This window comes from Garra rufa, chromosome 5 (assembly GCF_049309525.1).
Source record: "Garra rufa chromosome 5, GarRuf1.0, whole genome shotgun sequence".
In the NCBI taxonomy this organism is placed as follows: Eukaryota; Metazoa; Chordata; class Actinopteri; order Cypriniformes; family Cyprinidae; genus Garra; species Garra rufa.
The window spans coordinates 10,645,165-10,669,010 of record NC_133365.1 but is presented as its reverse complement, the minus strand read 5'-3'; the positions used below and the strand labels follow the sequence as shown (position 1 = coordinate 10,669,010).

General features: G+C 35.2%; 2 protein-coding genes across 2 annotated transcripts in view; both read right to left on the bottom strand.

The window, feature by feature from the left end:
* Positions 1 to 4,841, bottom strand: part of cfap299 (cilia and flagella associated protein 299) — a 68,948-nt gene extending 64,107 nt beyond the window's left edge. The window contains exons 1-2 of the mRNA XM_073839642.1: positions 4,734 to 4,841; positions 2,392 to 2,516 (exon numbers count right to left, since the gene is read on the bottom strand). Coding sequence (XP_073695743.1) covers positions 2,392 to 2,516; positions 4,734 to 4,841 — 233 coding nt within the window. The remainder of the gene's footprint in view (positions 1 to 2,391; positions 2,517 to 4,733) is intronic.
* A 3,978-nt stretch (positions 4,842 to 8,819) lies between these two features.
* Positions 8,820 to 23,560, bottom strand: fgf5 (fibroblast growth factor 5). The gene is made up of 3 exons (XM_073839338.1): positions 23,344 to 23,560; positions 17,913 to 18,016; positions 8,820 to 9,188 (listed from the first exon to the last, which is right to left on the bottom strand). The coding sequence occupies exons 1-3, from the start codon at positions 23,558 to 23,560 to the stop codon at positions 8,820 to 8,822; spliced, it is 690 nt and encodes a 229-aa protein (XP_073695439.1).
* Between the last annotated feature and the right edge of the window lie 286 nt (positions 23,561 to 23,846).

Below are 23,846 nucleotides of genomic sequence, written 5' to 3'. Positions count from 1 at the left end.
TTCCATTGTCCTCATTTGTACTTTGGATCAAATAAATGCCAATGAAATGAAATTTTTTGCTTTATCCTCACATGAATACATTACATTATAAATACAGGAAATAGAATAGCGTTACTTTAAATGCCTAAATCACAATATTAATGTGTTTTCTGTATTTATGACCAAATAAATGCAGCCTTGTTGTGTTACAGGAATTTTTCATTCTTCAAGTGCAACAAAAAGTTCAACATGCTATTTAACTGATTTACTGAAATTGAAAAACTATAAATGCAAAAAATATTCTAACCACCCAGCAAAAGAGAATTATATTGCTCACTTAAGTTTAATTGCACTAGTCACGTCTCCACCATACCCTTCAAGGATGTAAAAATGCCATGTGGTCTTTCATTACAAGTGTTTGGGCTTCTCTTCAATCTAAAGGAAGCAGTAAGGCTGTGCACTGTGATCCTGGTCACTAATACAAGCTCAGTGATTAGGAATTAAAGCAATACAGTATCTAAGTAACAGTCCTGGCTAACTCTGTTACAGAAATTTACAGGAGACTAAGTAACTTTGTAGCATACAACTAAACCTGGACTTGGCATACTAACCATCAGATGTGCATAGCTATGGTAACCTATTGACGTGACAGGGCCCTCATGTGGAGAGAAAGGTCGATGCGACAACCACATTTAGATCACAGTTTGCCAGCTTCAACTTAAAGGGATAGTTCACACAAAAATGAAAATTCTGTCATTATTTACTCACTCTCACGTCGTTTCAAACCCGTAAGACCTTCGATCATCTTTGGAACACAAATTAAGATATTTTAGATGAAATTCATGAGCTCTCTGACTCTCCATATACAGCAAGAGTCCTACTATAGTCAAGGCTCAGAAACGCAGTAAGCACATTGTAAAATGGTGCATGTCCAACGATGTCCTTACTCCTTTCCGTGCCTTGACTGTGGCAGGACCCTTGCTGTCTATGGAGGGTCAGAGAGCTCATGGATTTCATCAAAAATATCTAATTTCCCTGGTGAAAAAACAGCTAAAACCAGCCTAGGCTGGTTGGCTGGTTTTAGCTGGTCAGCAGGCTGGTTTTAGAGGGGTTTTGGCCACTGTTCCAGCCTGGCCTTAGCTGGTCAGGCTGGGAAACCACCAGCTTATTAATGGGTTAACTATCCCTTTAAATTAATGCTAGGGTCAGAGAGCTCATGGATTTCATCAAAAATATCTAACTGCGTTCCGAAGATAAACAAAGGTCTTACAGGTTTGGAACGACATGAGGGTGAGTAATTAATGTCAGAATTTTCGTTTTTGGGTGAACCATCCCTTTAACCAAGTAACCAAAAGCATGTTTACCACTTCACTATGTGGAAACATTACTAAATACACTTAAACAGTCAAATACTGTGTGTTATTTTGAAAACTATTGATTTAAGATGCCCAAATTAATCTTTTAAATTATTATTGTGGCCTGCAATCTAGAACTTCACTGGCTATTTGAGTTTCTTGCTTAAGAAAGACACTATCAAGGAAGTAAACACAACAGCATTTACAAAAGGCTGTATCAAATTATATGCCTAAAGAGTTGTTTTCTTGTTTAACTGCAATTTCAACTTAAATAGACATTTTTTTTCTTTTCTATCGCTTGACGTATTATTTTACTTGAACTGAGACCTAGAACTTCTGACCATTTTGACAAGCACTGGACGCCACAAAGACACGTCTGCAGGTGGTTAGGCAGAAGAGCTGCACACAAGCAGCCCAAGAAAACACAAATATAGTCCTCCAAAAATGTTTCCTGAAGCCTCACCACACCAGCTATGCAATCCTCGTCCAAGTCCTCGTCCAAGTTTACAGCATCCCAAAAACTTCCCACAAACATACATAAACAAAGCTTTTGCTTCTCTCACAGTGAAGGGATAAAGAATCTGTGTTTAAGAAACACATGAGCCGTCAGGTGCATCTATAAAGAGCATTAACATCAGCAGAAAGTCTGTAGAGGTTTTAGCCAACATCGCTCTAAAAAGAGACCGTTGTGTCCTTGGACTTTTAGACCCTATAATCCAAGATTATTTGTTACCATCTTACTGTCATTTGATGTCTTTGATATTTACAGTGAACGTGCATTAATAATTAATTCCATCTCTAAAGCCAATGGGCCTCATTCATGAAACATGAGCTGAATGAATCGCTGTTCGCAAAACCATTCGTACGTAGATTGCGACATTAAATTGAATGTGACAATTTACGTCAGAGTGGTTTAACAAATGATTTACACAGAAATTCATTCTGCTCGTGTTTCATGAATGAAGCCTAAAGCATTTACTGGAAAATACATGTTCTCAAGGTCACATACTGGTGTGAAATTTGTCCCCTTTTCATGGTCACTACACAAAAACCTTACTTCTGTTGGCTCCTTGAAGCAAGCCTGGAGGCCTCGGCAGCTGCTTTCCTTGTCTCAAATTCCTCCCTCTCCAAACTGCTACCCTTGTGGCCCAGCTCCACCAGCTGGCGGGCCAGTTCCTGATCCTGGAGGAGCAATAACACAGATCTACTGAGCTGGGGGTGGTTAAAACTGACTGAATAATAATAAAAAAAAATCATGCAGTTCGACAATCTGCTGTGGCATTTCTGCACAAACAGGCCAGGGTATTTATGACACATTTGTGCAAGTTTTGTGCTCAAGTGCTATTTATATCAATCCGATTTTAGTATACATGCTATTTATATGACAAAATTACATGAGCTGAGCTGACAGTTTCATGGTTGCCAGGATCAAGGATTTTTGCCACATGTCACTGCAGCCTAGTTAAAAGTGGGTAGTATCATTTCCATATGATTTAGTGAGATTCCTTATGTCCTCAAAAGGAGGAGCTGCTTTCATGTGGCTATAGGGCACTGAGTTTGTAGAGAGCTGCTGCCCAGGAAAAATCTAAAAAGCTCTAAGACTCAAATGGCAAGCAGGTTAAACTTAATGTTAATATGACTGCATTTAGAAATACACAAAGAAAAACAGTGAAAAGTATAAATGTCCAATAAATATAGGTAAAATTACAATTTAAAATACATATTATACTTATATTTAACTATGCATGTAACATTTTACACACTATTATTTTTATTTATTTGATACAAAAAACAGCGAGTATTGTTACAATTGAAAAAAATTCTGTAATTTAAAGTGTTATTTATTCCTGTGATGGCAAATCAAAGTTTTTCAAAAGTCATTACTCGTCTTCACTGTCACATTATCCTTCAGAACATTTGGTGCTCAATAAACATTTATTATTATTATGTTGAAAAAAAGCTGTGCTGCTTAATATTTCTGTGGAAAGCATTTTCTTTTTCTTGAAATGTAAAGAGGAACAGCTTTTATTTGAAACAAATCTGATTTGTTCTGACATTATAAATGTCTGATCATCACAAACTGTCATTTTTTATCAATTTAATGCTTTCTTATTAAATGAAAGTATTAATTTCTTTGAAAAAAAAAAAAATTACCTAAAAACCTACCCTAGCGTTTATTGCACTGCCGAAAAAAACTCTGAAAACTCTGATTTTTGGGTCAGAGCTCTAGCACCTTGTCTAAATTACTAAATGTGTAACCACTCAAGTCACATTACACCTTATAACTTAAGACACATTCATTCCTGTAACCAGAAATGAGCCCCTATATGAAACTAAACCATATTATGTGTCTGAATATATCCCTAGAGTCCGCATTGCTAAGGAAACCACACATTGGCATTTATAGACTGCTACAGATGATTTCTACACCTCAGGTTTGAATTATTTATAAACCTCATCTTCCAAGCAGTTTAACAAATCCCAAGTAAATCAGATGGAAAAATGTTAACTTAAGTCCAAGCGGGGCAGAAGGCTCTTACATTAAGTGTAAAATATGTACAGTATTCCATGACTTTACCTCACTCAGTATAACAAAAAACAGTCATATTACAAAATTTAATTATCCATTACATATCCAACTTTCTAAAACTGGGCTATAAGAGACACTGTATGGCCTAATGTTGTCACTGAATGTTGACTTAAGTCTTGTTAAATCTGACTGCATCAGACTTGGTAATAATATAAGATGATAATACTAATAAGATGATAATAAATATAATTTAGGTTATATCAGCTAAAATGATTTAGCTAAATCTAACCTTACCTGCATATTGTGCACCGTATAGGTGAGCTAAATTTCTACAACAAAAATATAAAACATTTGAGGTAACTATTTAAATCAGTTTAGCTAATTAGGATTTACACTGAACCAAAACACTTAACATTCAAGCAAAGACCTAACGTATATAGGGCTAACGTTATATATATCCATGATGTAGACAGTACAAAAGGCAAGTATATAAACAACATATAAAGCTATTTGGTGAGTTATGTGTTGTGTATGTTTACCCTTCGCAAAAACTACAATGTCTCATTTACAATTGGACATAGTGATAGGGAAAAGCGTTGCAGTTTATAGGAAATGCAGGAAAGAAGTACTATGTCGCCATCTAACGTTAAAACTGCTATACACTTTCACGGGCCATACTTAGAAACGCCTGTTACTCCCTCTGTGTGCAGATCGTAATGGGATCACATTGACTTACAAAAATGCTGATTTAGCAATGAAACAAAAGTGAACAGTTTTCTTCATGCATCCGATCTCAGTGTTTGTGAGATTCACAGCGTCACATGACACAGACGGTTTAATTTACAGCGAGTCGAATTGTAATACGTTACCTCAAGGTAAAATAAATCCACAGGTTTTATCTGAGAATCTAGGAAGTCCTCATAAGTGCGAAACTTCTCCACAACTTCTCCCGCAAAGACGCCGCTGTCGTCCTCCATCTTGTTTACCTTGAGTTATTTCCATGGTAACAGATAGTGCTGTAGTAGGATAGCAGGCAGCAGTTATCGCGTTTTCCGGCCGTAAACCAATCATGAACCAATAAATTCGTAAGCTCCACCCATCTAAACAATCGACTGCATCAAGCGACAACGTTCTTCTCAGTGTAAGTTTGTTTGTTTGCAATGCTGTTTCTTAGAGCTCGGTTATTTTAATATTTCATAGTCTCTTACAGTTTCCAAGGTTATTTCATTCAGTGTAAAATATGTACAGTATCCCTGGTGAAAAAAAAAACAGCTAAAACCAGCCTAGGCTGGTTGGCTGGTTTTAGCTGGTCAATCAGCCTGGTTTTAGCTGGTCAGCAGGCTAGTTTTAGAGGGGTTTTGGCCGCTCTCCTGGTCTTGGCTGGTCAGGCTGGGAAACCACCAGCTAAAACCAGCCTGACCAGGCTGGGAGACCAGCTAAAACCAGCTGCTTCCAGCTTAAACCAGCTAAGACCAGCTTAAACCAGCTAAGACCAGCTTAAACCAGCTAAGACCAGCCAACAAGCCTTGGCTGATTTTAGCTGTTTTTTTTTTTTAGCATGGATTCCATAACATTACCTTAATCAGTATAATAAACAATGAAATAATTCCATTATTTCATGAATTATATCCAAATTTTAAAACTGGGCTAAAAGAGACACTCTAAGGTCTAATGTTGTCAGTGAATTCGGACTTAAATCTTGTTAAAACTGATTGCATCAGACCAACTAACCTAACCCTAAGCCTAAAGATGATAATGAATATAATTTAGGTTATTTGAGTCAATTAACTAAAATGATTTAGCTAAATCTACTTGCATTTTTTGCGCTCTTTGGGAAGCCCGTATAGGTGAGCTGTATGACTTTTTATAGACAACAAAAATATAAAACATTTTCAAAAGCTGTTTTAAAAATAATTTTTGGTGGGTTAATATATGCTCACGTGATTTCCTTTTGTATCGTGTGGTCTGCCACAGCCATGTATTCTAATGATTTCTTGCAATCTAAGCTTCCATGGCTCAATATAATAATATAATATAATAGTTACAATTTTATAGTATTATATTATATTATTTAGTAAAACTGCATTATATTTTGGTACAAATTCTACACGCTAGAAAAATCCCAGAAAAGAAAACATTAAAATATTTCATGCAAATTTAAAATCATTAACTAAAATGGTTTAGCTTGCATTTTTTTGCACTCTTTGGGAAGCCCGTATAGGTGAGCTGAATGACTTTTTATAGACAACAAAAATATAAAACATTTGAAGTAACTATTTGAGTCACTTTAGATAATTAGGATTTACAGTAAACCAAAACACTGAATATACAGTAAACCAAATATTAATATTTAAAATATTAAGCTATAGTAATATTTCAAAGCAATGCCAGGCTACTAATTCTACTGTGATGAGAGTAAAAGGAAGGTTGTTTGGTATGCATTCAAAAGCTGTATTAAAAAGGATTTTGTATCATGTGGTCTGCCACAGCCTTGTATTCTAATGATTTCTTGCAGTCTAATCTTCCATGGCTCAATATAATATAATAGTTAGAATTTTTATAGTGTTATATTATATTATTTAGTGAAACTGCATCATAATTTGGCACAAATTACACGCTAGAAAAGTCCCAGAAAAGAAAGCATTAAAATATTTAATGCAAATTTAATATCATCTTGCACCATTCTTACGTCAGAATAAAGGCAATGCGACTGATTTATTTTTAAAAGCAAACATTAATTATTAATATTTTAAAAGTTCCTTTATGTAATATATTTTATAATATATATTTTTTTACTTTAATATTAAAGAAATGTTTTCTTTTGTCCATATATAATAATAATAATAATATGTTATTATTGTTTCCCACCACAAATCTATTTTGCAGTCACAGCATAAAATTTACAACATAAAATGGTAAAATAAATACTTTTATTTTAAAGGATGTTTGAAAATGAAATTAGCAATAAAATGTGCAGATTGGGATTAATTTATCGATTGGACTGAAGAGTTCTGCTGAACCACAGTTTGTCTCATTTAACGTATTAAGAACATTGCAAACTGTTCTGCTTAATGTTTTGCCAAGTCAGGTCAAAATGTACCTGTACACTGCAGAAAATGCTTTTCTTACTTAGATTTTTTTGTCTTGTTTCCAGACAAAATGATCTAAAAATTCTTAAATCAAGAAGGATTTTCTAGACGAGTAAAAATCATTTTCTTTTTTTCAGAAAAAACAAGTCAAAATTAAGTGAGTTTTTGCTGAGAAAAAGCTAAATAATCTGCCAATGGGGTAAGCAAAAAAAAATCCTATTTCAAACAGACAAAAGATTATTTTTCTTACCCCATTGGCAGATTATTTTGCTTGTTTTAAGCAAAAATGCACTTAATTTTGACTCTTTTTTTTCTGAATACAAGACGATAATTTTTACTTGTCTAGAAAATACTTCTTGATTTAAGAATTTTTAGATATTTTGCCTGGAAACAAGACAAAAAAATCTAACCTAGAAAAGCATTTTTTGCAGTGTAGCCTAGTTTTTAATCAATAACCACTAGGTGGCAGAGCTCATCAAACTTTTATCAAACAGTTCTCGAAGTTCTCGGAGTTAAATGCATAATTTTTTGTTCCCAGCTAAACTTGGTTAAATTGATTTTTGTTATAAAGAATTTGAAAAGCAAAGATTGTATTTCCTGCCATAATGCATAGTCTTGGCTATGGATGTATATCTTGGCATATATCCAAGTAGTATGAAGAAACCTTTAGAACCATACCAGCATTATGGCTTATGCAGACACCATTTGATGTGGATGTCTTGACCCCTGTATTTCAACCTGTTTGATGAGACAATGTTGTAAACCATTTTCCAGTGGAATGTCTGAACTTCTCAGATAAGCCCAACAGGGTAAAGTCACAAGCCAGCTGTTATGTCAATTGTAATGGGCAAGTCTTCAGACACAGATATCCACCACCATCCAGGAGAATCTAATGCAGAATTAACAAAGTGTACACAGAAACCTTCTGTTGTATCCTAATATATTTCCGTTCCAAATACAAAAGCACAGCATTCCTATTGTGGTCGTTTGCAAAACAGACAATAGCCTCAGAGTAAACGTAGGAATTGTAAACAGGATGTTTTTAATGTTACTATACTGAAATGTTTATTAAAAATGGATTGTTGTGAAATGTTTGGAAATGGATTAATAATGGTTGCAATCGGCTGTAAACATTGAAGATGAGTTCCACACAGTTTCAGTGTGTCCTGCTTGACAGTTATAGGGATATTTTGCAAAGGGTCATACCATGACTCTCTGCCATTTGATACACCTATGAGCAGAGCTCTTAAAAAACACAGAGACATGTTTATCCTTGTGAGACATCGCTCTTCTGTGGAATGCACTGGGGTCATGATAGGATTTTAATTTCCATGACAGTCAGCTTCTAGACTGATCGTTTTGATGGACAGACTTGTTCAAAGAGTAAAAATATGGACTTTCTTTTATGCAAATAAGCAATGCATGTGCATAATTCAGCCAGAAGCATTCAAAATATGCCTGCTTTCTCCTGTACCGCTGTTCACTTTTTAAAAAATAGATTTGCATATTACCATCACAAACGTTATAATCTTAGGAGCTGGATAACTGTTTGTGCAAAAAAAGCTTGTAGAGACATAAATACGTTGTATAAATACAGTGAGGTATAATATAAAAATGTAGTTATATTTTGTAAAATCACTGAGGATAATTCCGCAAATCCTCTTGTGAAGCAACTTCAGTTCAAATATATTTGTTTTTCAAAAGATCTTCACGAAATGCACATCAGACTTCCGAAGTTCGTATAATGTACACGATGACCGGAATGCTCAAGTCATGTAAGTTAAGCAAGTATTGATTATCTCGGTTATTTCAGCAAACCAACTTGTCTTTTTTGCAAGATTAGCCCATGTTTAAGACAGCACTGGTTTATCCGAATCGAAACTTCGGCCAGTATTTGACTACCGGTCGATTCTTCTTTCCAGTGTTGACTGCAACTTTCAGAGGGTGTATAGAGGGTGTTGGTGCATGTGGAGGTGGTTGTTTTTCCTGCTCCTTGTCTGTTATTGTGAATCCTTGTTCAGTCTTTTCATGTAGGTTCATCCTCGGCAGAAAATGCGTAGACACGTGTTGTGACTTTACTCTCGGGCTGGACCCCATTTTTGCTTTTCCTCTCTTGTTAAGTGCCACGAACCACTCTCTTCCAGTGCGATGGTTCTTGTGGATCACTGAGGCGTACGTGTTGTAGCTGTTCTCCTGAAACCGCTCCCTGAACTTACAGTCATCTGTAAAGCTCTCCTGAGGGAAAAGGACAGGAAAAGGGGGATTGAAATGATACAAAGATAGAAAATCAACAAGTTGTCCAGTCTGACACTGATACGCTTGTGCATGTTAATGGTCATGTTAATATTTCTTGAATCTTGGCTTTCAACACGGCCAGTGAATGATACTGGATCCCTCTGATGATCTTTGTTTGTACTTCAGCCGGAGTCCAGCTGCAATGGTGTTTATTTAGTGTATGGTTTCCTATGCTATTTGTACATCTTACTTTCAAATGAGATAATAACTTTTACACTCATACTAGAAATAGTAATTGCCATAGGCTTTTTTTCTGCAAGCTATTCAGCAAGTTTGTTAATGTGAGCCTACAAATAAAATAAATAGACCACGGTTGCATAATGTACCGTGGAATTAAATCATTATTCTTAATTCAGTGTATCAGTTTGTATTAAAGTAGATGCCACAAAATACAAAGGGACATTTTCAGTGTATCAGGCATGTACAGTAGTTCTTCATTCTCGACTGTCATCAAAAGTTATGAGATAATTGCATAGACTGACGAACAGAAAAAGCATTATGAATGTCTGATATTTAAAACATTACGATTCCGTACTGGTTTGAGCTATATTTTTCTGTATTACATGGATAATGGTGATAATGGTATTGTCTCCTGTAAAAAACAAAAAACAAAATAAAACAGGAAAAATACTGTGTCAAAAGTTTTTGAACAGTAAAATTTGTAATATTTTTTTTTTTTAAAGAAGTCTCATCTGCTCACCAGACATGCATATATTTGATCCAAAATACAACAAAAACAGTTTTTACTATTTAAAAAAAACCGATTTTATATTTTAATATTTTTTAAAATGTAATTTATTCCTTTGATCAAAGCTGAATTTTCAGCATCATTACTTCAGTCTTCATGATCCTTCACAAATCATTATAATATGCTGATTTGCTGCTCAAGAAGAATTTATTTATTTATTATTATTATTATTATTATTATTATTATTATTATTATTATTATTATTATTATTATCAATATGTAAAACAGTTGAGTTTTTTTTTTTTTCAGGATTCTTTGAATAGAAAGATCCAAAGATCAGCATTTATCTGAAATTAAAGCTTTTGTAACATTATACAAGCTTGGAGCCATTCAAAAGCTTGGAGTCAGTATTATTTTTTGGGAAAGAAATTATAGAAATTAATACTTTTATTTAGCAAGGATGCTTTAAATCGATCAAAAGTGATGAGAAAGACATTTATAATGCTACAGATTATTTCTATTTCAAATAAATGCTGTTCTTTTTAACGTTCTATCCATCGAAGAAACCTGAAAAAATTCTACTCAACTGTTTTCAACATAATAATAATAATAATAATAATAATAAATGTTTTTTGAGCAGCAAATCAGAATATTAGATTCATTTCTGAAGGATCATGTGACTGGAGTAATGATGCTAAAAATTCAACTTTGAAATCACAGGAATAAATTACTTTTTAAAATATATTCAAATAGAAAACTATTGTTTTAAATAGTAAAAATACTTCAAAATTGTACTGGTCTTGCTGTACTTTGGATCAAATAAATGCAGGCTTGGTGAGCAGAAGAGACTTAAAAAAAATATTAAACATCTTACTGTTCAAAAACTAGTAGTGTACCTCAAACCAAAACATGTAAGAACCAATACAGTTTACATACTGTCCCAAATATGCTTCACAAAAGATTTTTAATACAAATTCCACAAGAATGTTATAATATATTTTACATTTCAAATTTACAATGACAATTTGCATCTTATGTACTTGTTTATGTGTCACTCTATATAGTTTACTGAGTGGCAAAGCAGGATGTTAACATCCTGTACAATATAGTACAATACTGTAGACATGTAGGTGTGCAGAGAATGCTGGGAAATTGAAGAAATTGTAGGACCAGGGACTAATGCACAACTCTGAACCTCAAATTATGTAGCTTCATCAAGGCAATACTACATTAAATAGTCACAATCTTTTATTTTTTAAAATTAGGAATTCTGCAAAGGGTATGCACTCTTACGAGAAGAGCTGTATATGGTGGTGATCAGCTTTTCATAATTTTACCACAGCAATAGACAGAGCTACAGCACATCAGTAAAGCTTTAACACTTTGTGCACACAATAAGTAATTACTGTGCACACACTTTGTAGGATGCCACATTAGCAGCTGCTGGAGAGAGAACACTTTGTGGCCTGATTGAGTTAGCCCCTCATAAAGAGAGCTAATGAAAAGCAGCAAGCAGATTATAGACACCGAGCCCCGGAAAGAAGCATTGAGGGGGTTACAGAATAATTGCAAGTCTTACTTTTATCTCCCAGCTCAAAGTCATCAAAACCGACTTTCCAATCAAAGACTTTGGTGACTGACAGAAGCAGAGCTTCGTTTGTGTGGGCTGAAAACTCATTAGGCTATGAAATAACTTTATCCTTCCAGGGCACACGAAAGCAGGACACATGCTTGTTTGTTGGCAATCTATGGTTATGTACTGTGCAAACCCTTCCACTTAGGTAGGGTTTCAGAAATTCAGCCATACCCTGACAAGACCAGACATTCATTAGATCTCTCTTAGTAAATGTTTTTAAATATCTGACCAAAGCTGAGATAGTTCAATTAGATGAATTTGATCAAATCAACACTAAATAGCAGGCATGAAGCACTTAGATAAAAAGACTACTTCATTACTGGTCTGTTATTGTTTCTTCTCTGGCTCTCTGTTGATTCTCTAGATAGCCTATATCTGAAACTAGCTAATTTGAGTCTGAGTAAAGACCATGACCAGAAGGGCTTGGTCTTGACTTTGACTCGAATTAGGTGGTCTTTACTACAATACTGCTGATAGTATTTGCATAGGTGGAGAGTGAACCAACTTCAGGGTCTTTTTAGCCAAAAACTAGATATGAGTGTCATGTAGGCTGAATTTGTATTTAACGTGATCACAATATAATCCACCCTATTCTTCAATATGGTTGAGCCTTCTGGTTTATTAGCCGTTACAGGGAAATAACGAGAAGAATAACAATGTGCAGTAAATGATAAAACTGTTTGCACTAAAAACCAGTGTGTTTATGTTTAGGATAATATATTAAAATAATATGGTAAAACACACCAATTTGTTATATCAAGGGGCAGAACAAGCTGTTTTGTACAGCTAAAAATAGCTGGATGTGGATGACACCTGGAAGCCAGACTCCTAAAATTTAAAAAAAAATTTGTTATGGCAAAAATAAGGTGGATAAAAACATTTATAAGTTATGTTTTTATTTCCATGGCTATTCAAACTGCGAATAAATTATATACAAAAAAAGCGAGCGAAGAACTTACTCACTAATTTCGATCTATCTTGAGTTCGAGCGCTCTCTAAAAACAAAACTATAGTTATAAAAATTGAAGCTATCTACACTGTGATATTAATCTCTTACTTACATTGTATGTTCATTTGCTTTTTTTTTGTTTGTTTATGAAAGTATTTGCAAATTCAGTCAGCGAGCATTAGCACTCAACAAAATGGTTTCAGCGATGACGCAGCTGAAAACCTTTGATTGGCCATTGTATTCCTAAACTCAACAATCGTGCATGATTAGTTATAGATAAAATAAACATAAAAAGAAATATTGTGAGCAGAGCAACATGAGCAGATCTTAATTTAATGCTGCAATCGTCACTTTCCATTCATTTTCACTTTGTTCGCAGCAGATGTAATATATTTAATTTAATATCCAGGGGCATTTTTGTCCAATTTGGTGGCATTTTTGTCCCAAGTTCCCATGGCCAGGGGAAGGCTAAGCCTTAAACACGCTCAGCCTATGCCTATTTGATTTTTTGTTGTTTGCTTGTCAGGGAAAAAAGCTCCCCTTGGAAGCCTGTTTCTGCCAATGAATAAAAAAAAAAGGTAATTGCGACTTTTTGCCTCACACATTTTTTCCTTAGAATTGTGTGATACAAACTCACAATTCTGACTTTTTTAGAATTCTGAGATGTACAGTAGAACTCACAACTGCGTGTTTTAAAAGTCAGAATTCTGAGAAATGAAGTCACAATTGCAAGTTATAAATTCAAAATTGCAAGATATAAAGTCACAATTCTGACTTTGTTTCTCACAGTTGCAAATTTATATCTTGCAATTCTTACTTTTTTCTTGCAATTCTAAAATATGAGATACAAACTTGCAATTCTGAGAAATAAAGTCAAAATTGTGAGATATAAACTTGCAATTTTGACTTTTTTTCTCAGAATTGCATGATATAAACTCACAATTGCCAGTTGTAAAGTCAGAATTGCAAGATAAACTTGCAAATCTGTGAAATAAAGTCGCAATTCATGCAATTCTCAATTCTCAGAATTTTCATTTCTCAGAATTGTGAGTTTACATCTCATAATTCTGACTTTAAAACAATTCAGAGAAAAAAAGTCAGAATTGCAAGATATAAACTTGCAATTGTGAGAGAAAAAAAGTCAGAATTGTGAGATAAAAAAGTAATTTTTACCTTTTTATTTCTTGTTCAGTGGCAGAAACGGGCCTCCATATTGCACTGTGTTTCTAAGGTAACAAACTCTATAGTAAATATAGATTAATTTACATTTATACGTTTATTTTATATTATTGCATAGATATTTAAATAAGAATATATGTGTGTTTGCATTTGATAAAATTTTCCACAAAATGTAGTTTTTTCAAAATCTAGACAAAGTATGTGGACACTTTCTGGTTATCAAACATTATTGATCATATATTCATAGTTAATGTGATACATTTCTTTATATTAATGCAGTACATTGTGCCCTATTTTTTACTAATTTGTTTTACAGTGTACACCGCTGGTTATTCTTCTAAGACACTTGTTAGATTGATTTCACACACTCAAAAACCTTGAAGTTGGTTATGAGAAAAGCTCTAAGATCATTTGATTTCAGATGCCACTTGGTTTGATATTTTGTATCTAATGCAATGAAATTCCACTTTTTTGAAGAATGACTTAAGTGTGCAAAAACTTTTGGGAACTCTGTTAGTATTTTGTAAACAACAGCATATACCAACTGTACACAACAAACATTATTAAGAATTTTGGCCTCACTCTCTAAAAATACATGTGGTGGGAAACTATATCATGAATTTAATGAGGGTCAGTCCCAAGTAAGAGGTCTTGCATAATTCCCAAACTCTGAAATAATAAAACTGTTCTGGTTTGCTGAAGAGTGCAGCAAAGCAGAAAATGGTGCCATTACAATATTTTCTAAACATGCCAGTCACAACTTGACCCACCATAACTTCACAGGGGCTCTCTCCCCTAAATGTGGTAATTTGCCCCAAAAACATCTGAACGTTTGTTTGATTAGGGTACATGGTTTCTGTCTTCTGGAAGTGCTTTATGACCGCCATTTTAAACAGCAGCCAGCTGTTGAGGATACATCCTTTTATGACATTTTTGGGGGGCTATTTCAATCTATCGTTGAGGACATACAAGAAATCCCATATGTCTGTTGTTCGGTGTCTGCAAGCAGTAGACATTTTATTGAAAGTCATGAACTTGCACAGCTGCTTGACCTGTGTCTGTTCTCTGACAGCTTTTTTTGTGAATATTATCCACAAACAATCCTTTCTCAAGATTTCCCATACTGTAGTACCTCCACTTTTCAGTCTTGCACCACCAACGTTGAGTTATTACACCGTTGCAGACACAGACACGAGTAATTACATCTTAGCATGGCAGATCTGTTCCCATTCATAAGTGTTGTTGTATTATTCAGAGTTGTTTTCTTTACCTTTAGAGCATGTGAGCAAAATTACATTTGAGACACGCCTCTGGTTCATGAGCAAACCGTGTTTCATGGAATGGGAGACGGCTGCATCTCCATTTCCCTCATTGTTTGCTCAATAAATGCAGTGACCTCTTAAGCTTTGCAAAGATTATGTTAGTAATGGCTTGCTGGGTAGGTCACACGGCATAATGTACATCTGTCTTCCTCGCCATTATCGCAGCAATAAATTGCCACTATGAAAACATCTAAATATTAAATATGACAGACAGTGCAACAAAAATCAGACGCTAAGTCATTTGATACTCCTTTGGTTAGGCCGACTTGTCTACGGAGTGAAGTGCTTGGGGTTTAAAACCCAAGCTGACAGCTATTAAATAAGCCTGTGCAACTGTAGCTGGTCTGAGGAAATGAAACCCAATTCAAGTCTGACGGAGCCGCTGCAGCTGCTTTAATTACAGATGATGTCTGCAGCAGTTTGGAGGCTAATCCTCAGATTTATCAGACTACTTTATTATCCGCCTCTTACCAAATTTTTCGAAAATTGTAAAGCATCAATGTGAAGAAGAGTCCAGATAGATACAGAACAACTTGCGTATATTAAAAAAAGATTAATAAATAATACTTTTTATTCAGCAAGGATGCAATAAATTGTTTTTGTTACAGTAAAGACGTTTATAATGTTACCAAACATTTCCGTTTCAAATAAATGCTGACCTTTTGAACTTTATAACAAAAAAAACATTAAATATTAAACATGTTATTATATGCAATATAATAACATGACTATATATTGACTTTTGAAGGATAATGACACTGAAGATTGAGTAAGAGCTGAATAAAATTATGATATTTAATTGTAAATTTAAGTAAAATCCATAAAACCCAAAATGTTGCTACCGTATTTTTTACGGTAAAAATCTGGCAACCACAGCTGCCATTTTTTTATTTTATAACTAAAGTGGCTTTCTTAAATTTAAATTTTCTTAAATAATATCGTAATTGTTGTTTTAACTGCGATTTGACATTATTGAGTAAATTGCAAAAAACAAACAAAACTCATCTACAGAATGCATGCATAATGTTACACTTGATTAAATGATTACGCATTTAGAATGAGTTTTTAACTGCATCTTACCAACCTTTAATTTTATGGTGTAATTGTTAATACATGTGTTTTCAGCAGAAACCTTCTTGCAAAGTGGCAAAGTACAATAGCTAGAGAATATACAGTCAAACCAAATATATTCAGACACCTTCAACACTATTATCATAGTTTAGAAAATGGTAATAAAATATATCAAGAACCCAAGAGTTAAACTGTGTCAGAACAAATTCATCTTGATAATGTCAGATAATAATAACAAAGTTTAAAATTTAAATTTTTGGTCTCAAATCTTGATCAGTTTTACTGGTAGTCCACTGTATGAAGAAATTCTTGGGTATAATATGTCAGTTTACTTTATTTTGCTATCCTCACTTGCATAAATAAACTAATATATGTCTAATAATAATAATGCTAATAATAATGTCCTGCAACCACTAGTAAAATAAATTTTAAAAAATACTAAAATAAATATTTAAAATGATATCTGGTGTCTGAGTAATTTTTGGGTTGACCGTTTATATCATGTGGAGTTGAAAGCTGAATGATATACTGGTTGAATAGATGGGATAGATTGAATGTTCTCAAACTTGTAGTGTCTCCCAGTGTTGGGCAGTAAATAATTACACTGTAAGAAGTTTTCACCAGTTTCAACTTAAAAACTTAAGTTTAGCAGCTGCCTTAAAATATTAAGTTACATCAACTAAAGTCATTTCAACTCACAAGTTAAATCAATCAAATCTAATTTTGATTGTAATTTTAAGTTAAAATGACTTGTAGTTTTAAGATGATTTAACTTAAAAACTTAAGGCAGTTGCTGAACTTAGGTTTTTAAGTTGAATCTGGTGAAAACTTTTTACAGTGCACTTTGCAATTTAGTTACTGTAATAATATTACTTTTACTAGTAGTGTAACTAATTACTAATAAGATTTCAGTAATAATATTACAGTTACAATCTATAAAATAGCTTGCCTCAATGCCTCAACCGCTGATTTAAAACCCAACAATTAAATAATTCCTAGATTTATTTTCATAATTGTCATGAGTGGCACATGTAATAACTTCTGACTGTGATCCAATGTGGATTTTGGTCAAATGATGAGGCAGAAATATGTTGTTGAAGAATTTTACGTGGAAGATAAACAGTTACAACTTCTGTGGGGCACGAAGAAAAAGTAATATTACTTGCTGGCTACAGTAATTAGTTACACTACTAGTTGTAAAGTTTACTACTTTATTAGTAAAGTAACAAGATTACTTTTTAATGGAGTAACTAGTAATGAGTAATATATTATGTTCTTTGTGTAACTAGCCCAACACTGGTGTCTCCTAGACTTATCCTTTTGAAAAAAAAAAAAAAAAAAAGGGCAGTTCCTATTATGGGAAAGTTAAACAACTCTCATTTGAAAGCAATATGAATACAGATTAGAGTTCTATATACTGTTGCTTTGTATGCATAAGTCACAGTTCTTGCTGTTTGCATGCTAAGTGCCCTTAAAGCTGGCCAACTTTGTTTACACACATATTGATTCCCTTCCTTGCAAGATTATCAACTACCCCAGACTCGTTTTAATCTGCTCTTCCCATTAACACATGCTAATAAGCTCTGCCTTCTATCAGGCAGCCCAGACTCATACAAAGCCAAATTGCTCTGAAACTGCAGTGTGTCTCTCCACTGCTGAGTCTTTGTAGAGAGAATTTGCAGAGGCTCACAAATATCACAGTAAGCCGAGCTTTCCTTCAAAAGTGGATATGGGGAGTTTGTTTAGCACTTTTGGATTGGTTTGCATTCACTTTTTTGCAGTGGATCTATGGGCTTATATTGTGCTGGACCAGACTTACAGTCGCATGAAGTCTCCCTCTCTTGTTCATGGCTAGAAATCGGTTGCTGAAAACTCCTCGGATCCCTATGACCCCCTGAGACACGGCAAACAGCTCCAGCACACCTACAGATGAAAAAAACACATTGATTGCAGTGACAACTGATGACCTTTATGTCATAAAAGTCAAAGGTCAAACAATGACTATGTTCACACAGCAAAAGAATACAACTGTCTGTCCTGTTTGGAGTAATACATATGGATCTATTCATACACATTGGAAATGACTATGATTTTAACAATATGTAAGGAATAATTGATGACGGGCCGTAGAATTCTTAGAAAATAATGCACACCCGAGGTGGTGATGCGGTCACGACGCGGGTGTGCATTATTTTCGCAGAATTCTACGGCCCCGTCGTCAATAATTCCGCTTATACTACAGTTACCACACCTCAAGACATCGATCAGATGATATATTTCAAGACATTCGTCTGTTTTTTATCCTTAAAACGCTATTGTGAGTAGGATTAATTTCTTACGCAGCTCATCCAACGCCTTCGTTGCTAGTTCCAAAACATCATTAGACCTAGTAACGACACTTGAGCCGTTGATGGCAAACTAATGCAGTTAATAATGAAGTTTAGACAGACCGACAGACAAGCAGACGGACGACAAGAGAGGGGGGAGAGAGTTTAAGATCGTAAATTACCTCTCTCGAGTCTGTGTGTCTCTCAAAGGTGACTGGCAGCATCGTCTCTACTGACTTTAAGTTCATTTTCTTCAAGACCACACCGTTGTTACCTCGCGTGAGAACTGTCATGTCGTTTTTAAGTTGTTTATCGTCAGAGATGCGCTAACAACATTAACGCGAGTGCTAACTGTATGTGTGTGCGTCTGTGAGTGAGAGAGAGCGAGAGAAATAGAGTATGTGCTTTCCGTACATAATAAAACGTAATATTGTGGAAAAAACATGGACATAATCTGTCGTTTTTATCCTGTTGTTTACCGTATGTATTAGTTTTGCCAGTGTCACTGTAGCTTTTGGTTATTTTGCTGTTTTGGGCTGTAAGGACCTTTGAAATAACTGAAATGTGTGGCGAAGTGATATAGACATGTACTGCGGTCAAAAGCTGCCTGGAACTACGTTCGCTGTGCATTTCCCTGAAAATAATGCACACCTCTAGAACGTTCGCCAGCCAATCAGATTCAAGCATTCAATGGCTCTGTAGTATAAGAGATTGTAAACGCTACAGTAAAAACCTAATAAATGGTTAACGATAAGTTCCCTTACTATATACGTTGAAAAACTGTATTAGACATTACATTTAATTTTACGGTAGAGTGCCATTTTAATGTTTTTTCGTTGAAATAACCATTTTTCTTCTTAGTTTTTTTTCTTATCGGTTGTGTACATTAGGGTTTTATGTTACATCTAATGTTGTTAATGTAATGTTTCTTGCATTGTTTCAATTTCAAGTGTGTTACCATGATGGTGTTTAGTGTTTGTGTGAATGACACTGTACACATTCTTTATATGTTATTATTTAAAAGCTGCTTGTGATGGGCTTTGGTTCATCATGTGACTTTCTCATCACCACCTGCTTTTGGTACATATCAGTGTATTACAAAATAGATTTCAGTACTTCCATAGATTGGTATATTAACATTATATGAGTTATTAAAATCATGATATTTAATTGTAAAGTTAAGTTAAATCAAAGTCCCTCTAAGACTCCGTCCACACGAAGCCGGTGCGTTCCCTATCCGATCATTTTTTTTCCCTCGTTCTAAAAAAAGTTCCGTAAACACGAAACTACTGAAAACGGTGTAGTATATATGCCAGACCAGTATGGGGTGCTGTAATTCTGCCATAGAGATACACTATACACGGAGAAGAAGACTTTGAGCATGCGCATAACCTTGCGTGCTGTATACGAACTAAGAAGACGAAGATGCGAACATTATCGCTTGTTGCTCATAACAGTTGCATAGAAGCAATAGATTTTGCTGTAATAAAGCTAGTAGGCTTAGTAGCAACACGAACACAATCATGTAGTCCGCCAATATTGTTGTTGCTGTTACGTGTGACGCAGCCGACACGTGATGTGATGACATCATCGTTTCACAAAATATACGGATTGGCTGTACACATGAAACCGCGAGGGTGTTGTTTTCAGATTTATCCACTTTGGGACCCGGTTTCAAAAAATAGCGGTTTCAGTCTCCTAAAACGCCAGATCCGTGTGGATGAAACGCCAATACGATAAAAAATGTATACGTATACAGCGAAACGCGTCTCCGTGTGGACAGGCCCTTAAGGGGCCGTTCACATGTCGCGCCTAAAAACGCGTGGAAAACGCTAGGCGCGCCGCTTTCTTCCTTATCAACAAAGCGCTCGGGCGCTTGCGCTCCGGAAGCGTCTGCCGTTTCTAAGCAACCATCAGCTGTGCTCTAGCTCCAAGCCTATGTGTCTCCATGCATTATTTCTTCTATTAGCGTCAAAATAATGGGGGCTTGACAAATCATAAAGTTCAGGAAATCCCTGGACCACAATGATGAGCTGCTCCTCCATGTTTCTGCTGAGGTTTCAATGTAACGGAAAAACGTGAGGAAGCTGATTGGTTGGTTCATGTCACATGACCTGCGGTGCGCTTGCGCATTCTGAAAAGTTGAGATGTTTTTATCTCGATGCGGCGCGAACGCGCCTGGAAAAACGAGCTGAGGTTTCCATTATGCGCGCGCAAGTCGCGCGTCTACATTTGAAATAACGAACTTGGGCACGCAAAAGAAGCGACATGTGAACGGCCCCTAAGGCAAGTCATGTCACTCGGCGGCCATCTTTGAAACGCCTCTCGTGCAGGCAAGTGCAGCTCCTATCTCTTTGAATGGGGAAACATCAAATTCTCCAAAACTGTTCACCAAGCTTACGAATAAATATCATTTTTGAAATCACCAAAGAAATCTGACTAGAACTGCCTCATAAATATGGTTCCTTGTGCTCCAATAGCGTTAAAAAATGCTTATTTTTCCGGCTAAATGAGCCCGTGCCTATGCGCAGTACTGAGCGCACGTCTTAGAGCGCCGACTGTTTCTATAGCAACCGGGACTTCTAATGGCAGCTGCAGTGATGCTGACTTTACTAATCAACGATTGGCTCTTTCACTAAGAAGGCGGGGATTCGCGGCCATAATGAGCGTTGTATTTTTCCCCATTCAAAACTATACAAGTGACAAGTCTTGTGTATTCTATAGTCCATAAATCCGTAACCTAAAATGTTGCTACCGTATTTTTTACAGTAAAAATCTGGCAACCACAACTGGATTTTTTAAAAGAGAGTGACAACTGCATTCTATAACCAAAGTGCCTTTCTTAAATTTTAATTTTATTAAATAATGTCGTAATTGTTGTTTTAACAATGTGCGATTTGACATTATCGAGTATATTGCAAAAAAGAAACAAAAAACATCTACAGATACAGAGTTCTTTTACTGCATGATTCAGTCTATTAAAATGCATTTAGAATGATCACAAAATTCAAGATATGGGGGCAGAAAATGTATATATTTATATCATTTTATATAGTTAATGTCACATGAAGAGTGCCATTTTTTCAAATGTGATATTGATTTTATACAACAGTTCAATAAACAAGATTTTAATGTTAAAAGACTTGCATTTTAGACACATTTTCTGTTTTTGCTCAATTTCACCTATAAAAACCATTCCAAACACAGCCACAGCAGTGTTTTGCGTCTCTGAGCAACATGACTGTTTAGTTCCTGAATGAATCAACGCTTTAAATGATTCTGTTCAATTGCTGACACCTACTGGTGACTTTAATTATCTTTTTTATTTAAGTATCTTTTCACTTTTAAATTAATTTCAAATATAGCTGCATTAACATGTAAATACATCTTAATGCCACTTCATATGCAACTTCCGCAAAAATGAATTTTCTTGATACTGATTTAATTTGTTTGGTAACAGCCAAACTGACTGATTAATTGTAAGAATTTGACTCAAAAGATTATGCACACTTTTAGAAATAATGGCTTTATAAAGGTAAAAATGCCCATAAAAAGTAAAAATCAATTTAAACTTAAATGAAAAAGAATAATTTCTATCACTGCTGTGAACTGACCACACAGAATATAAAGAATATCAAAAAGGAGTCAGAATGGTGTTCCTCAAGCACAATAACACACACAGCAAAATAGTCTAATTATCGTTATCAATAAAATCCCAGAAAATATAGATCTCTTTTTTCAATATCGCACACCCCTAGCCACATCTATTAATAAATACATTTATTATATATTATATATACATTTAGCCTGTATTTCATCATCTTTTTGTCTTATTTTATATTAGACTTTGAATGTTTTTTATATGTACAGTAAGTAAAGAATAGAGAAAATATTGCAACACATACTGTAAAACACACTAACTTCATAAAAAAAACAACCACCCAGAATATGAATGTGACTTCCCAATGCCATTCCTAAGTTTGGGTGCTCTTCTGTGGTGATACAGACTTCATAGGGTCCAGAAATAAGCTTTTATTGATTTTAAGAGCCCATTTGTTACCACTGTTCACTTTTTATATATATATATTTTGAGGTGGTTTCACAAAAGTGAACTATACTCTGAGCTGACTGGAATTTGGATATAACATTTATCTTTTCTATATCCACAGCATTAAAAGTATTGGTAATTACTGTTTGTTGATACTGAAAATTAGATCGGCTAGGCTGTATTCTTTCACAGAGATGTTTCAGGTCAACAATGTTTGCTTTCTAAATATTCTGTCTGGCACATGGACTTAACACCCTCAGCCAAAGTCAAAGTCCTTTTTTACTTTAATCTAATTTTGATCATCTGTTTGACAGTAGACCCTCTAAATAGACCTAGTACTACGGTATGTATACCGAGCTATTCAACCATTAACAGAAATCTAGTGCATGGCATGTTAATGATGCCACTCACTCCAGCTTTCAGCTCACTAGCATTCTGATCTCAGCTGCACCTGTTCCCATACCTGTAAATAAACATCCGCTCCAAACAAGACACTTCAACCAGAGGAAGCACTAGTTTATCATTCATTCAGTCAGATCAGTCTACAATAACAGTTACTTGAGCCAATAAGTATTTTGCACAGCTCATTAATAAGATTCTGTCTGTGTGACTTGGAAGGAGCTTCTCTGTTATGCAAAACTGTTTAAGCATACATGCCATTAAAGCATTTAAATGATTATTTGGTTTGAATAATTTGTCAGCATTTTGGACGTAAATTAGAACGTGCTGTGCATTGGTAAGTTTATTTCTATCCGAAATTATAATTGAACACTCTGCAGCCATACCAGGTATAAAAAAGGATCAATCAGTGACTAATTTAAACTTCGTTTTTCACATTACTTAATGTGCATACAAATTGGTAAATGATAACTTACTTAACGGATTAGGTTCGTGACTCCCGTTGACTCTTCCATCGGGGTGAATCTGAAGGTGGAAACCTATTCCAACTCTACAGTACAGTCTTCCAGTCCTGCGCCCGGATACGCGCCCTTCCTCGACAAGTTGCTGTTCCAAATACGCGCGTTCAGATCCTGTAAGCACTGCAGAGCGAGGCAACTGAAAAAGGAGTAAAAGCAGGAGAGGAACGTTCATTCTTTCCAGAGAGCTGTCTGTGCGAGTGCTAGGCCACTTCCAGCATTTTGCTGCTGTTCCAGCGCTTTGAGGTAACTCGCTGTTTCACTGGTGGGCATTACCCTCGGCTGCAGGAGCTGGAGCAGATCTGCTGGCAAAGAGATATTTATATCACAAATGATCTCACTGCTTGATGCGTGCCTGAGATGTGCAGGACGCTCTCTCTCATCCTCAATTTATGTCGGACGAAACATTCAAACCGCCCTAAGATCTATATATCGTTGGAGATGAAGCTCCAAACAGCGCG

Bases quoted from the DNA above. Each gene is read 5' to 3' on its own strand.
- fgf5 (XM_073839338.1), bottom strand. From the start codon at position 23,560: ATGAACGTTCCTCTCCTGCTTTTACTCCTTTTTCAGTTGCCTCGCTCT. The intron at 18,017-23,343 runs GTAAGTTATCAT...TTTCATCTGTAG, and splicing joins TCACGAACCTAATCCGTTAA to GTGTGCTGGAGCTGTTTGCC. The intron at 9,189-17,912 runs GTAAGTCTGGTC...CTTTTCCCTCAG, and splicing joins GAGGGAGACTTCATGCGACT to GAGAGCTTTACAGATGACTG.